The sequence below is a fragment of the Parasteatoda tepidariorum genome, chromosome 10, assembly GCF_043381705.1.
Source record: "Parasteatoda tepidariorum isolate YZ-2023 chromosome 10, CAS_Ptep_4.0, whole genome shotgun sequence".
Classification (NCBI taxonomy): Eukaryota; Metazoa; Arthropoda; class Arachnida; order Araneae; family Theridiidae; genus Parasteatoda; species Parasteatoda tepidariorum.
The window spans coordinates 79,414,979-79,431,478 of record NC_092213.1 but is presented as its reverse complement, the minus strand read 5'-3'; the positions used below and the strand labels follow the sequence as shown (position 1 = coordinate 79,431,478).

The 16,500-nt window shown below is 32.1% G+C and overlaps 1 protein-coding gene across 1 annotated transcript in view; it reads left to right on the top strand.

Moving 5' to 3' along the window:
* The window catches only part of LOC107440382 (spire type actin nucleation factor), a gene marked incomplete at its 3' end in the record, with an annotated part of 129,992 nt that overhangs the window by 98,136 nt on the left and 15,356 nt on the right, over positions 1-16,500 (top strand). The window contains 1 exon segment of the mRNA XM_071186668.1: positions 5,094-5,131. Within this exon segment, the coding sequence (XP_071042769.1) occupies positions 5,094-5,131 (38 nt within the window).

The window sequence follows — 16,500 nt, the reverse complement described above, 5'->3', positions numbered from 1 at the left end:
TAATCCATCATCTGTTCAATAGTAAATAGTACTGACATTATTCAACCTAATAATTTAACTACATTTAACCGCCAACGAAGAACAAGTTTATTCCATAGAATTTCAGTTTCATTAAAGAAGCTTTTATTTCAAAACTTTCTCATTAGTTTTCTTGTGTGTTTTGTCTAGTATGTGCCCCGCATAGGTGGAAGATGAGTATTGAATTTTATTATGCACCCGCATTGCATGATTACTACAATACTCACAACCGGGTTGCAGTCACGATTACATTCCTTTGAGGAATAAGTATTTAAATGAGAATGGAAGAGCGACAAGCTTTTCTCTTATCGTTTTCTTGTATTTTTTTTTCCCTTCTCCTTTCTCTTTATTTATTTCCGCGGTCATTTGTGGTCGCATATTCAAAGTTCAAAGTCATAATCTTAATGCATCTTAATTTTTTTTTATTTATAAATGTTTATTTATTCCACTATATTGTTTTTTTTAATCGCTTTTTAGAAAAATAAATACCGAATGCATTATAAATAAATAGTTTTTTTTATGATCTATTTTTAACTTGTTGTTTAGGATTAGAGAATAGCTTAGATTTAAAATTAATGTATTTCATTAAAATAAGCCATATTAGAAATTTCGTTATTATATTGATTTGAAATTATTTAATCGTTTGTTTGCAATAGCTGTCTTACTTGCTTTGAAATAGTTGCTTTTAATTTCATATAATTTATCTATAATAATAAAATGAAGTGTTTATATGTCGGTGGAAACTCCAGAAACATTTGTTCTAGCATCCTGTAATGAACACGGTGGATGTAAGGAACAATTTCAACTACCGATCCTAAAATTCGTTCGACATTTTCAGTTAGTTCCTTCAGTTGAGCCGTATGAAAAAGTAAATTGTTTCATTGGGAGCCAGCTAGCAGTCTAGCTAGCTAGTAAGCAACACGCCATTGATAAAAATGAGACTGCTGCAGACGATTTTTTTCTTTCAAATATTTTAGAGATTACGCCAATGATATTTGCTAGCTTTTAGCTTACAGCTATAAATCAAAATAGTTGTCTATTAGAAAAATAGTTTCGTTGTAACACGGTTTCATATTTTTGATCAAAATTATAAGTAATGTGGTCCAAATAGTGTAACTGGGAAAGCACTCGAGTTTCTCAGAATTAATTTTACTTTTTGTATTTTAAATGAGGTTAGTTTAAATTTATCTTGTCTTGTTTTCTATTCTTGCAATGTTTTTTATTATTTTGTTTTCACGTTGAATCGAATAAGACTGTACACTAGTCAATTGAACGAATTAAAGGGTTTTTGTGTTTAAAAAGTACTTTTTAGACATGTACTTATGCACGCTTTTTACATTGCTATTCTAAACATGCAAGGAATCATTTTTGATGTCATTTTTTATGCTTATAAAACAAGAATTCATTAAGGTAAGTAGTTAAAAAGTTATAAGGGTAAAGGTACAATTTTGTACTTACAGTTATGTATGCATCTCGTATTGCTATATCGACAAGTGTGGTATTGTTTCCTAGATATTTTCTCGAATCGAATGAAAAAATATTGAATCAAGTAATAGAATGAAAAAAAGGACTAAGATTTCAAAAGTCGCAGTGTTTTTTTAAATATAAAAAAAAACTATTTTTTGAATTGTATTCTTCTGGATTAGGGTCAAAATTACAAGGCTACGGCGTTGAACATTGTTAGTGTTAGTCATAAATTCAAAATTGTGTTGGCTGTTCAACGATGGTTGTATCCAAGTCAAAATGGTCCCAATCAAAAAAAATTGATGGTTTATATGGTTTCAGTGCGATTCATGATGGTCCAACATCATTTGATGGCCACCATCATCCAACATTTTCCATTACGTGTTCATGGTTCTTGATATGCCAACAAATTTCCATCATTCCATGATGGAAAATGCTACTTTAATACTATTTAATATTATGATGGTCAACCATCAAGAGAAGTTTGATTCTCATGGTCCAACAGTCCGTGATGGTTCCAACTAAACATTTCGATAATGGTTGATTAGGAATTTTTGTTGGTTCATCATAAATCAGTCCGAATTCCTACTTTGGGATGATGGTTGTTCATGGTCGTTCCAACATTTGATTTGAAGAATACTATGATGGAAATTCGTGATGGTTCATCATGAACAAACCATCAAAACAAGTTGCTATTCTTATGTTGGACCATCATACATCAGTCCGAATTCCTACACTAAAGTGATGGTTACTTATGTTGATTGTATCAAAAAATATAATGTCTCATGATGAAAATATTGATGGTTACCATCAAGATTATGTTGGTCCATCAATGGAAAACCATCAAGAATTTTAACTTGAGTAAATAAATAAAAATGACATAACAAAGCTTTTCGCCAAAAAAAAAAAAAAAAAAAAAAAAAAAAAAATGGGCTACTAATAATAAAAAATAAAGAAATAAGGAAAATTATTTTTAGCTTTATTAATTGTGTCGTCCAATGCCTTTCTGTTTTGTGCATGTTCTCTAATGTTGTCCAGTCCTAATTTATTCATTCTTTTTTTAATTTTTTTTATTCACTCCGTACGAAAAACGGTTGATCAACTACTAATAAATAAATAAAAATATTGGAATTTATTGGTTGAGTTGGTAAAATGTACTTACAATTTAGTAGTGTTGTCGAGCGCTGATTCATTGATTATTTTCTTTTTTCGTACGAAGAACACGTACGAAAAAAGAAAATCAGCTAGTTTATTAATATTTAAAATTTTGAACAGTAAATTTAACCGGCACAACTTATTATGTAACTTAATCAGAAATAACTTCCCAATTTAACATGGCGCGTAGCGTTTTTAAAAAGTGCTTAAAGGTTCTTATTTCTGATTTTCGTTTTTTAAAAGTCCTTAAAGGTGCTTTTTTCATGGGGTGTTTTTAAAGAGTGCTTCATTTTCCCTTTTCGAAAATGGGATTCTTTTTCTTTACCAAGTCAATTTTATCCACGTATTATGCAAAAGCGCGCTTTTCAACGTTTTAACAATTCATTCAACCAAAATCTATTTCAGCGCACCTTCAATCCCTAGCGTATGAAAGCGCCAATCATTTTACAGGTTAGATGAAATACTTGCGAGTCTGTTGTTGTTGTTGTAGTTCATTTTACGTCGCACTAGAGCTGCACAATCGACTATTGGCGACGGTGTGGGAAACATTCCTGAGGATGATCACAATTTTGATCCTCTGCAGAGGGGATTCCCTCCCCCGCTTCTGTAGCCCGACAACCTGCACGCGAAGTCGAGCACTTTACGGTAGAACAGTTTAACGAGGACCAATACCGCCCACCCTCGGTCCGTATGCAGACTGATCCAAGTGGTCACGTGAGATTATTGCACTCTCATGTGCAACTCAACTTATTTGCATTTTGCAAGATATTCTCAATATCAAGCTTCATTTTCTACCCTCTGAAATAAAATTGAAAAATCTCTCGATCACTTAATGACTAATATAATCAAGAAAAGAGTTCTTTGGTCAAAAACTAATTATTTTATCATGATCATGTAAAATCTTTGAAAATTGTTTTGTTAATGTACATAGTGCTTAAAAATATTTTTGAGTGTTTTAAAAGTACTTAAAAAGTGCTTATTTTCTTGTTGAAAATTTAGCTACGCACTCTGTTTCATACAGATCACGGTTGAAACGGATGCAGTGTCGGGTTAAATACCTAGTATTGGGTTATGAACCTCAGATCCATTAATAATATTATTGACATTGCGTGGCTTTTCTGTCTCCTTGCACTGCTTCATATTACGTTTATGGCCATTTCGTGCGAATATTTGTGGGTCTTCTGGTATTAGTTTGCTATAAAAAAGTATAATTTAAAACTCGCGGAGGAAGAAAAAGAAAAAACTACATGGCCAGTGTGAAAACATTATGTTGTTATAAATCCAGTTGGCGATTTTTTTTTTTATTTTTTGTAGGATTAAAAAATGATTCATGATCGTCCGCCAGCGTTTGACTTTTTTTTATTTTTATCTTAATCTTATTGGAGAAAATTTAAAAGCTGCTGCTCTATGCAATTAAGACTCTTTATTGTAATCTTAGGGTCAATGACACTTTTGTAGTTTTTGTATTAATTAATTAATAGATAATTAAAATTCAAATGGATGCAGTTTTTTTATAGTTATTTAATAATGTATACAGTTGTAAATATAGCTTTGTTATTAATGATTATAAAATAAAAAATATAAGAACTACGTTTTTAAGTTGAGGGAAATTTATAGCGATGATTAAGTTTATTACTTTGTCTATTTTTTTTCTTTTTACGTGTGACAAAAATTGGAATTATTTTCTTTTTTGTGCAATTGAAAAGAAAACACACATTTTTTGAAATTTTTATTTTCAACTTGGTGTCTGAGTCCTATTCCAGGATGCAATCAAAATTCATCGCCGATAAAATACACATAAGTTTTACTTGCTAGATTTAGGAAATTATTACCGCCTTTTACGAACCTCTAGTTAAAATTTGAGTACTCTAGGTCAGTGGTTCCCAACTTTTTTTTTTCGTCTGTGGTACCCTAACTGATTTTTTTTTTTTTTTTTTGGCGGAACCTCGGCATTATAAAAACGAAGTTCATTAACATCTGTGAGTATACAAACTAAAAAAGAAAAAAAAAATTATTCATAATTTTGAAGAATATTTTATGCGAAAAAGATAGCTGAATATTTTGAAATGTGAAGGATTAAATATTGAATATTATGATTTTGTTCTTGGTACTTGGTGCTAGGCATATACTGAAAATGAATAAAATAAGCTGAATTACGGTTTTCATAAAAGAACTGCTATAAACGTTAAGAATAACTATGTTTTTGCATTTTGTTGATTTCATGTTTAGAAATTAATAACTTTAAGCAATAGTGGGACATAATTTTTATTGTTGCACATATCCTAATTACGATTTTTTTTTTTTGGAAATTGATTAATAATATTTTTTGAGTGCTTGAAAGGTGCTTATTTTTTTATTGAAAAATGTGGCTACTAGTATTATCTTATCAATATTATTTATAGTATAAATGAATTTTTCACATAGTAAAATGTATTTATTTTTTTTCCTTATTCTAGATACAGTCAATAGGCAGCTTGCTACATCAGAATACCAGGTAAGTAATGTTCAATGTTATCTGTGATTCATATGGTAACTTTTGATGTAGGAATCAAATTTTTATTCCCGATTTGGAGTGTAGAATTAGCATTTGCTATTGTGTAATTCCATCATTTACGAAGGTCGGTTTTGCAGAATTTAGAAACATATATCTCAGTTCAAATTGCGAGCAGTTTTTATAATTTTTGTCTTAGAGTCAATTACACTTTTTAAATTTCAGTATCTCTCTGTATTAAAAAAAAATCATAATAGCTGCTGTTCGACGTTCTTTTTTGGGGGGGGGGGGTGCTCAGCTTATTGTCGCATTTTGTTTTGCTGTGCAAAAACTATAAGATTTAAAAACTTTTTATAATTTTATAACCGTCGCTGAACAGTCGATCCAATTTTATGTGTTTAAGACTACTAATGTTCAGCTCCGTAGCCTTGTCATTTTGAACCCATTCCAGAAGACAAGGGAACTCCTGGATCGAGTATTGGGAGAAATTTGCCTTCGTGGAGAACTTTTTGATGGAGCTAACCCGCATTTGCGTTACATGGAGAGAAAGACCACGAGAACCTCCCACGGTTAGCCTGACGGCAAGGAACTTTAACCCATGATCCGTCTACCACTGAGGATATTTCACGTCAGCACTGTGGTCGGTGCAAGCCGGATGCGGAATTCGTATCGACTGGGATTCGAACCCATTTCGCCACATCCGAAGGCGAACGCTCTATCCCCTGAGCCATCGCGGCTCAGATTTAAGAGCTTAAATTACTTAGGTGGCCGGGATTACTGGTTGATAGGGCACTGGGCCCATGTCCAAGAGCTCATGGGTTCGATCCCCGGCCGACCGAAGGCTCCCCGTGTAATAAGTAAATGGTGACTGATGCACGTTAAATCTGCCGAGTCGCATAGCCCTCCATCTTCCCATAACAAATCAATACCTTTGGGGGTACTGATCTTGTTACTATTGCCTAAAAGTGCCGTAGTGGAATGACACGATTCCCAGTCGAACAGCAATCAAGCATGACTGGCTGCGGTCAGTAAGCGGGTGGGTGATCACTTTGATCAGCCTGCGTAGAGACCTAGGGTGTGCGGTATTGGTCCTTGTTAAATTGTTCTACCGTAAAGTTTTCGACTTCGCGCAGGTCGTTGGGCTTCGAAAGCAGGGGGGCCATCCCTCCTGCAGAGGATCAAAATAGCGATGACAGGTCTTCGGATCATCCTCAGGGATGTTTTTCGGACCGTCGCCAGTAGCCCATTGTGCAGCTCTAGTGCGACGTAAATAAAGTACCTGCATACTATTGCCTAAAGCAAAAACCATTTAATGTCAGTTATAAATGGAAATTCTTTCGAGGAATATTGCTTCAGGGCAAAATATTTTTATATTTTATTCTCATTGTTGATTACGAAATATCCCTAAAAATTACCTACCTGTACACTGTTTTAAATATTGCGTAATAGTGTACAACAAATATTTGTTATTATTGTAAATTGTGCTGATTTTATTTATTTAATTTTTTTTTTGTCCTAGCAACTATGTTGTTTTAATGTCCAGGGGTTAAGGCACTGACGGTGTTCCCACGGATCAAGAAGAACCGGGAAAACCTGGAATTGTCAGGGAAAAATGCAATTTTTTTTATTACAAAAACCTGGAAAATTCCTTCATTGTACCTGGAAAAGAAAACAGTCTTAAAATTGTAATAGTACTCAGTAACAGTACTCAGCAGTAACAGTACTCAGCTGTTGAAATTCGAGTTAAATAATTCTAACATCTATTACAATTATTTATTGTAAAAATTTCACATTTTAGATAAACTGAAATGCTTTCTTCCTCATATAATGTTATTTATTTTACATAGAAAATCTAATACTTGGCATTANAGCTGTTGAAATTCGAGTTAAATAATTCTAACATCTATTACAATTATTTATTGTAAAAATTTCACATTTTAGATAAACTGAAATGCTTCCTTCTTCATATAATGTTATTTATTTTACATATAAAATCTAATACTTGGCATTACAAATAAAAGAATCAAAATTTTCTGATGAAAAATTTCGTAGTATAGATAAAATATGGTATTGATTTTCATTGAAATTTACCTGATATACCTGGAAAAGTCAGGGAATTTTTTTTTATTTCTGAAATTGAGTGGGAACCCTGCACTGAATTTTCATTCTGAATAACTCAGCGTCGATTTCCAGTTTCGGCTTGAAGACCACCCACTTTTAGAGCGACCAGCTTGTCTGGAAAGTAAAGGCAAACTGTGCGCAATCCTGTCAACATTGCCACCATTATGCCGTAGGTCGCGATATTGTGAATCCCTTATCTCGATTACCCCCTGGTCGCAATGAGCTGTAGCGGGAATACTTTCCTTTATTTACGTTATGTAATGACTTAAATAATCATATGATTATTAATAACCACAAATCAGTCGTTCGAATGAAATTTATTTATAAAAATATGCTGCTTAATTGGTTTGCATAGTAGAGAAGAAAAAAACAGTCAGTAGTGATTGTCAGCCTGCCACTTGTCAAATTATCTGTGTGCCCCACATAAGGTTTAATCGCACCCTCCGTTTCACCTAAAAAATAGAAAGGACGAAAAAAAAAATTAGGCGAGACCGGTTATTCGCACCAATGCTCCAACCACATCTCCCTCAAACGATTGTTTTCCCTTTTGAGTAGTTGGCCTTGGATTCTTAAAAAAAAGTAAATAATAAAAAGGGGTGACGCCATTTCATCAGAGGTCCCATCCACGTGTTCCCCTGATGCATCCCAAATGTAAGTAACGCATAAATGAAGAACTTTCTGCTATCGTCTGTTAATGCAGAAGTAAAAACGGAACGATTTCTGATTGAGTGATAGAATTTTTACGTTTATTAAAAGGGGTAGTTCAAACGTAACGCAAGCATATTTTTTTGGAAATTTTGGACTCCTTTCTTCGCAACAAAACATGTTGTCCCTCTCCAAATTATTCGACGCACTTTTAAGATTCTCTGTAAAATCTTCATCATTAGATAATACTACTAAAAAAAATACTACTTTTACGTTGCTGAAACCGGTTTAGATTTGTTTATGTTTGTGTATCAATTGGTTAACATTGTGATGCATTACGTTAAAAATAAATGCAAATGGGAAGTATATAAAAATTCTCCTGAATAAAAACCCCTTACATGTATGTTTCAATATAAAAGTATTGTATATAAACTCGTGCAAATCATGTCATTATCAAAACACTGTAGTGTGTCTAATAGTTTGGTCTAGTTATTATAATATACTAATATATTACCTGATATAATAAATATTCCATATTTATATAATACATCGTCTAATTTATCCAATCGTTGAAATTATATATCGACTAATTTAGCCAATTGATACACGAATGTAAAGAGGTGCTAATCGGTTTCAGCCACATAAAAACAAAGCTGTATAGTATCACCTGGTAATTAAGATTTTACATAGAATCTTAAAGTGCATCGAATAATTTTGGCCATGGGCTGTTGCAGAAATTCCATAGGAAAATTGAAACCAATAGAATATATAAAGAAGTAAACAATGAAAAAGTATGAATATGACAACCGAAGCTGACGTAGTGAGGGGGATACCAGCCCCGGACCGGAAGTCAGAAATGCAAAACCTCTTCTATCGAGAGAGCAAGACAAATGTCTTGTCTTAAGTTGTTCTCTCTGTATCAAAAGTTCAGGTAGAGAAAAATAGAATTAAAATTACAAAAACCAAATACAAAAATTTAATATTTAAACTAATACAAACGAAATCAATGTTGTTTGACATTGATTTCGTTGTAGTATTAGTTTAAATATTATACTTTTGTATTTGGTTTTTGTAATTTTAATTCCATTCAGCTTCAGTTGCCATATTTTTCATTTCTTCATTGTTTCAAGTTATTTATTGTTAATTAAGTTATTCATTGTTATCAGAAAAGTTTTAATTTGTAAGTTAGATGGAACCTTTTGTTTTCAATTACTCCGAATTGAGTGAAAATGAGTGTACAAAATGATAGCTTTCAATTTCAAAAAAGTTATTCAGATCAAGATTTTCCACTCGTCTCATGCGTTCGTAAACTCCACCAATCTCCGTAATTTTCATTAACAGAATTCAGTGCTCTTACGCCTTTGCATGCGTAACGACCTTCACATACTTGTTTTCTTTTTTTTGTCCATATCCTCTTTTTTCCCCTTAGGTTAACGCTATTTTTTTTTTATTTTTTTATTATTATAATAAACTTCTGCCAACAAGTGGATCATTTATTTTGGTATCGACTGGGATTCGAACCCAGTTCGCCTCATTGGAAGGANAATATACTAATATATAACCTGATATAATAAATATTCAATATTTATATAATACATCGTCTAATTTATCCAATATACTAATATATAACCTGATATAATAAATATTCCATATTTATATAATTCTTCTTCTTCTTCTCATTGGCACGACAGCCCAGGATGGGCCTTGGCCTTCTCAACAAGCCTATGCCAAGACATTCTTCCCTTAGCCAAGGTTCTCCAGTTAATTATCTTTAAAATTTGTAGGTCCTTTTCAAGGCAGTCTAAAAATCTTAGATTTGGTCGTCCTCTTTTTCTTGTACCTGTTGGCCTGGCACAGAAAACTTTTTTCGTTGTTACATCGTCTAATACATCGGTTAATACATCGTCATGTGGTTAATACATCGTCTAATTTATCCAATCGTTGAAATTATATATCGTTTAATTTAACCAATTGATACACGAACGTAAACAGGTGCAAATCGGTTTCAGTCACATAAAAACAATAAAGCTGTATAGAGTATCATCTGATAATTAAGATTTTACATAGAATCTTATAGTGCGTCTAATAATTTTGGCCATGGGCTGTATATAGTGCCATGGGCTGCAGCAGAAATTCCATAACAAAATTGAAACCAATAGAATATATAAAAAAGTAAACAATGAAAAAATATGAATACGACAACCGAATCTGACGTCGTCAAAGGGGTACCAGCCCCGAACCGGAAGTCATAAATGCAAAACCTTTTCTATCGAGAGAGCACGACAAATGTTTAATTTGCTCTCTCTGTACCAAAAGTTCAGGTAGAGAGAAATAGAATTAAAATTACAAAAACCAAATACTAAAGTATAATACTTAAACTAATACAAGCGAAATCAATGTTATTTGACATTGATTTCGTTGTAGTATTAGTTTAAGTAGTATACTTTTGTATTTGGTTTTTGTAATTTTGATTCCATTCAGCTTCAGTTGTCATATTTTTCATTTCTTCATTCTTTCAAGTTATTTATTGTTAATAATTATCAGAAAAATTTTAATTTGTAAGTTAGATGGACCGTCTTCACACATGGGCACATCCGGGGGACCCCAGGCACTCAGAGCCTTTGAGCTCTTGGCCTTTGAGAATCTTACTTTTTATAAATTATATTTTAAAAAAACTAAGAATAAATAACATTGTCTTCTATATTTTTTTAAAAATAGATGTAGTCTAGTGTAAAAAGTGTATTTTGTTTTTCTTCCTATAAATAGTGATTGATTATCATGTAATAATTTGAATAATTTATCACCAATTATTTGAATAATTATTATTTGAATAATTTTACACCAATAATTTGAATAGTTTATCACCGGGAGAACTTAAAAAGGGCAACCAACATTTTTTTTTTCTCTGTATAATTTTCTCCCATAATTGTTAACCTTTTGTTTCAAATTACTCCGAATTGAGTGAAAATGAGTGTACAAAATGATAGCTTTCAATTTCAAAAAAGTTATTCAGATCAAGATTTTCCACTCTTCTGCGTACGTATAAACTCCACCAATCTCCGTAATTTTCATTAACAGAATTCAGTGCACTTACGCCTTTGCATGCGTAACGACCTTCACATACTTGTTTTCTTTTTTTTTGTCCATATCCTCTTTTTTCCCCTCAGGTTAACGCTATTTTTTTGTTATTTTATTTATTATTATAATAAACTTCTGCCAACAAGTGGATCATTTATTTTGAAAGTGTCCGTTTCGCAGAGATAGCATTCGTTAAAATGCAAGTCCGGAGAAATATCCATTTAATTTATTTTGGTGGTTGAGATTAAGTAAGCTGATTTAGATAAAAACATGTTTGCTCTTCAATTTTAACAAGCTTTAGTGATTTTTTTTATATACAAAATACTCTCTATATCTCAAAGCTAAAAAAATTTTGAGATAGCGAGTTTTCGAGATAACAAGCTCAGAACTAAATATGTTCTAAATAGTAATACGATGTGCATCCAGAAAGTAAGTTTCCTTAATTTATATAAAAAAAAAAGAACTTTCACTTTCAGGAACATATTTATTGGCAACAAGTACAACAATGTATCAGCTATTTTTCAACATAGCCACCACCAGAATTGAGACACTTGTCGTGTCTTGGGATCAACTTTTGTATCCCTCTGTCTTGGAACTCTGCCGCCTGTGAATGGAACCAGCGTGTGACAGACGTCTATCGTTAATGTGAAACACTACGGAAATTGTGACGTGCCATTCAAAACAAGAGTCGTGGAATGCTTACTGCAGATGCTGCGCTCCTCTATGACAATGCTTGTCCTGACGACGCACAGCAGCTGTTTTGACGGAATTTGGCTGGGAGTTGTTTAATCATCCACCCTATAGACTTGATCTTGCTCCCAGCGATTTTCACGTTTTCTTGCACCTCAAGAAATTTTTGTCCTCCGGTTGCGTTTTGGTGAAGACGTCTGTCACACGCTGGTTCCATTCACAAGCGGCAGAGTTCTAAGACAGAGGGATGCAAAAGTTGATCCCAAGACACGACAAGTGTCTCAATTCTGGTGGTGGCTATGTTGAAAAATAGCTGAAACATTGCTGTACTTGTTGCCAATAAATATGTTCCTGAAAGTGTGGGTTCTTTTTCTTAAGAAAAATTGGGAAACTCATTTTTCTGGATGCGTCTCGTATTTTAAAATATTATTCTAAGAATCAGGGTCATGAAACATAAGAATAATTACTAATAAATATGTGGTATGGAATGATAGTTGACTATAAGTCTAAATACGACAGTTATAATTTTATTTTTAAAAGGTATGGACAGAAATAATGATGCATTAAATAGAAAAGAATTGGTTTACAGTAAACTTACATAGTGATTTTTTTCGAAATATTTCTTTTTCTATTTTGAAAAAAATTCGACGTAGCAAAAGGTTATGAGAAGAAACCCTTCGACCTAGTTAATTCAAATTTACAAATCGAACTTTTTTCATTCGTTACAAAATACGAGTCTCTTCAAAATTATGGGGAAAATTTTTTTATGCTTTATTCGAATGTGCTGTATTAAAGTATTACTTGAATGTGCGCTGAAGAATTCGGGTCAGCATTTTCATTAATGCTCGTATCTTGTTCAATTTTTAACGAACTTTTTTTTTCGAATTTCAGAATGGTAATTTTGTTATTAATTAAAAATTGAACCAATTTATTTTTAATTTTATAGAATATTTTTAGAGTTATGGCGAAAAAAAAGAAACTAGAGCAAATTTTTTTTTCTTTATTAGTTTTTTTGCTAATAAAGATGTCAATATCTCCACAAATATTCAAGCTGGACTCACGAAATTTTATGCAACTGTTGCATGTAGTAGCCAAAGTAATCAAGGCAAGTTACAAGTTTATTGCTATATTTTCTGACATTGTTTGTTCAAAAAAAAAAAAAGTTTTTTTTTTTTTTTTTTTGCTCGTAATTTATTTCTAGTCCATCAAACCTCTGAAAACTTTATTGATAAGTATGAGAAATCACGTGGCTTAAACACCTTTAAAGTTAATAATAAGTGCTTTTTTAAGAAATTTTAAAAAAAAGTCAAAAACTTTACGTCTCATCAATTATTGTAGGGTTGCGTTTATATGAAAAACTTTATACAACAAGAAAAAAGTGCATACCTTATGTTTTTAATATAAAAAAAGTACTTGAAAATACTTTTTCAGTGTTTGAAATGCTTATAATATGCCTTAAGCTCCTCTAAGTATAATATGCTCCTCTTAAGTTTTAAATGACCTGTGTCGTTAAAGGAGACTTCGCCATGAACGATTTCTCCCACAGTACAGCGTTCTCTTAAGTTCACTTCGTTCTTTTAATTTCACTTTTAAAGGAACGGTGTGTGCTGCTCTTTAAATCGGATCAAGGTCGGGCCTTTATTCTCTGTTTGATGTGGTTGCTTATGGACATGTTCGTGTGGTCAGCGTTAAAAAACTGTAGGCGTTGATTTCGACATATCACTCAACACACAACCGAATTTTCTTTTTTTCTCATCATTGTTTTAGAACTTCTTATGAAATGCGTGAGGTAACAAAAACAGTTCGATCATTTTTTGTACTTCAAATTTTTTTTTCTTCTCTTGTTTTGCCCAAGTGTAATTTATGGTAGTTTTCAGAATATTCAGCTGCGAGTACGAAACCAACCATTGAGAACCCTTCTAAAACATTAAAAGGGTGCGTAGCGTTTTTAAAAATTGCTTAAAGGTGCTTATTTTCGATTTTCGTTTTTTAAAAGCCCTTAAAGGTGCTTATTTTCATTGCGTGCATTTAAAAAGTGCTTTATTTTTACCTTTTTCTAAATGAGATTTTTCCTTTACTATGTTGATTTTCACTTCGAATTATGCAAAACGACACAGTTCGCATTTTTCTATTCAACGTTTTCGCAATTGATTCAACCCTAATCTATTTCGGCGTATTGTCAGTCCGTAGTGTATGAAAACGCCATTCGTTTTACATGATTCAAAATTTCATGATTTTTGANCAAAAATTTTTTTTTTTTTTTTTTTTTTTTTTTTTTTTTTTTTTTTTTTTGACATGACATGGCGGTTGAAACAAGATAAAACCTTTAATTGTCAAAAATTTTTCAACTTTACCTAATTAATGATATTTTTTTAAAAGTGCTTAAAAATATTTTTTGAGTGCTTGAAAAGTGCTTAAAATGTGCTTATTTTTTGTTGAATAATTTCTCTACGCACCCTGATTAATTTTCGTTGCATATCTGTTACTGTTACCAACCGAAGTGAGTAAATGTTACATTCATTTAGAGAGGCTGATAACATATTACAAGCATGTTTTTATTTTTTTTAATTTTTTTTAATAATTTTGGACACTTTCCATGGTGCGTAGCGTTTTTAAAAAGTGCTTAATTTCGATTTTCGATTTCTTAAAGCCCTTAAAGATGCTTTTTTCATGGGGTGTTTTGAAAAAGTGCTTCATTTTCCCTTTTCGAAAATAAGATTTTAATTCTTTACCATGCCGATTTTCGCCATGTATTATGCACAAGCGTGCTTTTTCACATTGTTTCTTTCAACGTTTTCGCAATTCATTCAACCACAATCCATTTCGGCGTACCGTCGGTCTATAGCAGGGGTTTCCAACTTATATGAGGCCGAGGGCCGCAATTAAAAACTCCAGTCGAATGCCGGGCCGCAACTTTATCGAAATTTTATATGGGACTCTTTTATGTTTGTAGGAACATTAAATACTACTGTCAGATTTTTATCAAGTAGTACAAAACAAAAATATTGAATTACAAATTAAAATCAGAAGTAGATTTTTAAAAATATTTAATTGCATATTAAATAATTCTGGTTACAATAACTTTAATGTGCACCTATGTATTAAACAATTAATGTGCAACAGATATCTAAAAACTTTAAAAAGGTTGGTATTAAAACTTACATAGTAGCACACAAAATGTTCAATGACAAAATTGAGGTTTGTCTGCTGCAACCAGCAGAGAATAGATATTTACATTTTAAATTTAAAATGTACAAATGCGTGTGCAAATATTTTCGTCCAAAATGAGTGGTTTCAAAAAGTTAAATCGGAGAGTTTTTTCGAAAACATTTCTGATACGCACATGCTAAATTATATTCACAAAATACAAAAAAAATGAGATAAAAAAGAGCAACATACACGATTATTTGTGTATTTGAATGAATATTTTCTTGGATGCGAAATCTGAGAAATTTTTTTTTTTTTTTGCACCTTTGGTATGATAAATTTCACAGAAACGAAGAAATTAGGTTNGTAACCTTTTTTTAAAGTGCTTAAAAATATTTTTTGAGTGCTTGAAAAGTGCTTAAAATGTGCTTATTTTTTTGTTGAATAATTTGGCTACGCACCCTGATTAATTTTCGTTGCATATCTGTTACTGTTACCAACCGAAGTGAGTAAATGTTACATTCATTTAGAGGGGATGATTACATATTACATAAGCATGTTTTTTGTTTAAAAAAAAATAATTTTGGACACTTCCCATGGTGCGTAGCGTTTTTAAAAAGTGCTTAGAGGTGCTTAATTTCGATTTTCGTTTTCTTAAAGCCCCAGAAGGAGCTTTTTTTCATGGGGTGTTTTTGAAAAGTGCTCCATTTTCCCTTTTCGAAAATGAGATTTTAATTCTTTACCATGCCGATTTTCGCCATGTATTAAGCACAAGCGTGCTTTTCACGTTGTTCTTTTTCAACGTTTTCGCAATTCATTCAACCACAATCCATTTCGGCGTACCGTCGGTCTATAGCGTCCCCACTTCTTTTGGCAAAACTAAGAATTCTTTCCTCAAAATCGAGCAACAAAAATCATGGAAATAGGCGTGAATTAAAGAAATCTTTCGAGTGTTATTAAATATTCATAATAATTCCATTTTTATATTAAAACAAAAAGAAAAATATATGGTGACAAAGTTGGCGATCGAGTGGGCGACTGGCAGCCGATATTTCTCTCGTCATTTGTTCTGCTCTGTGTATGGCGACCTTTAATTTTGCCGTTAATATTAAACTCTCAGTTTTATATCTGCCAAAAATGGTTGAAAAATGGAAGTTTATTTTTCTCGTTTTTAGTCCATAATTAATATCTTTTTACTCCATTTTAAGATTTTTCCTATTATTGCGGTTTAAAATTGATTGAACAAAACATAGGACTGAGTTAATGGAATATATATTTCATCAGGCGTTCCAAACATCTCCTATTCATATAAAATTTGTAATAATGACCGTTCGTTTCCCCATAATAGGGCCGGAACCCAGTGATTTCCAAGTATTAGAGGATTACCATAATAATGAGTTTATTGCAGCAACAGTTGTAATATTTTTTTATAACAGATTGAGCATTATAAAGATAAAAATAAAAAGTTCTTTTTAGAAAGAAGTTTTCTAAAATTCTAAGGTAATTTACATAACTCTTAATACGGAAACTTAACAATATTAAAATAGTTATTAGGTTAGTGAGTAATATTTATTTCAATGTGAAAGGATCTACGTTTGAGTTAGTCCTGTTGTTTGGTTGAAGGAACAGTAAAATGTTGCCCTAAATGTAACTGAAGGATAATAATATAACTTCCCGTTTTCGAGGCTTTT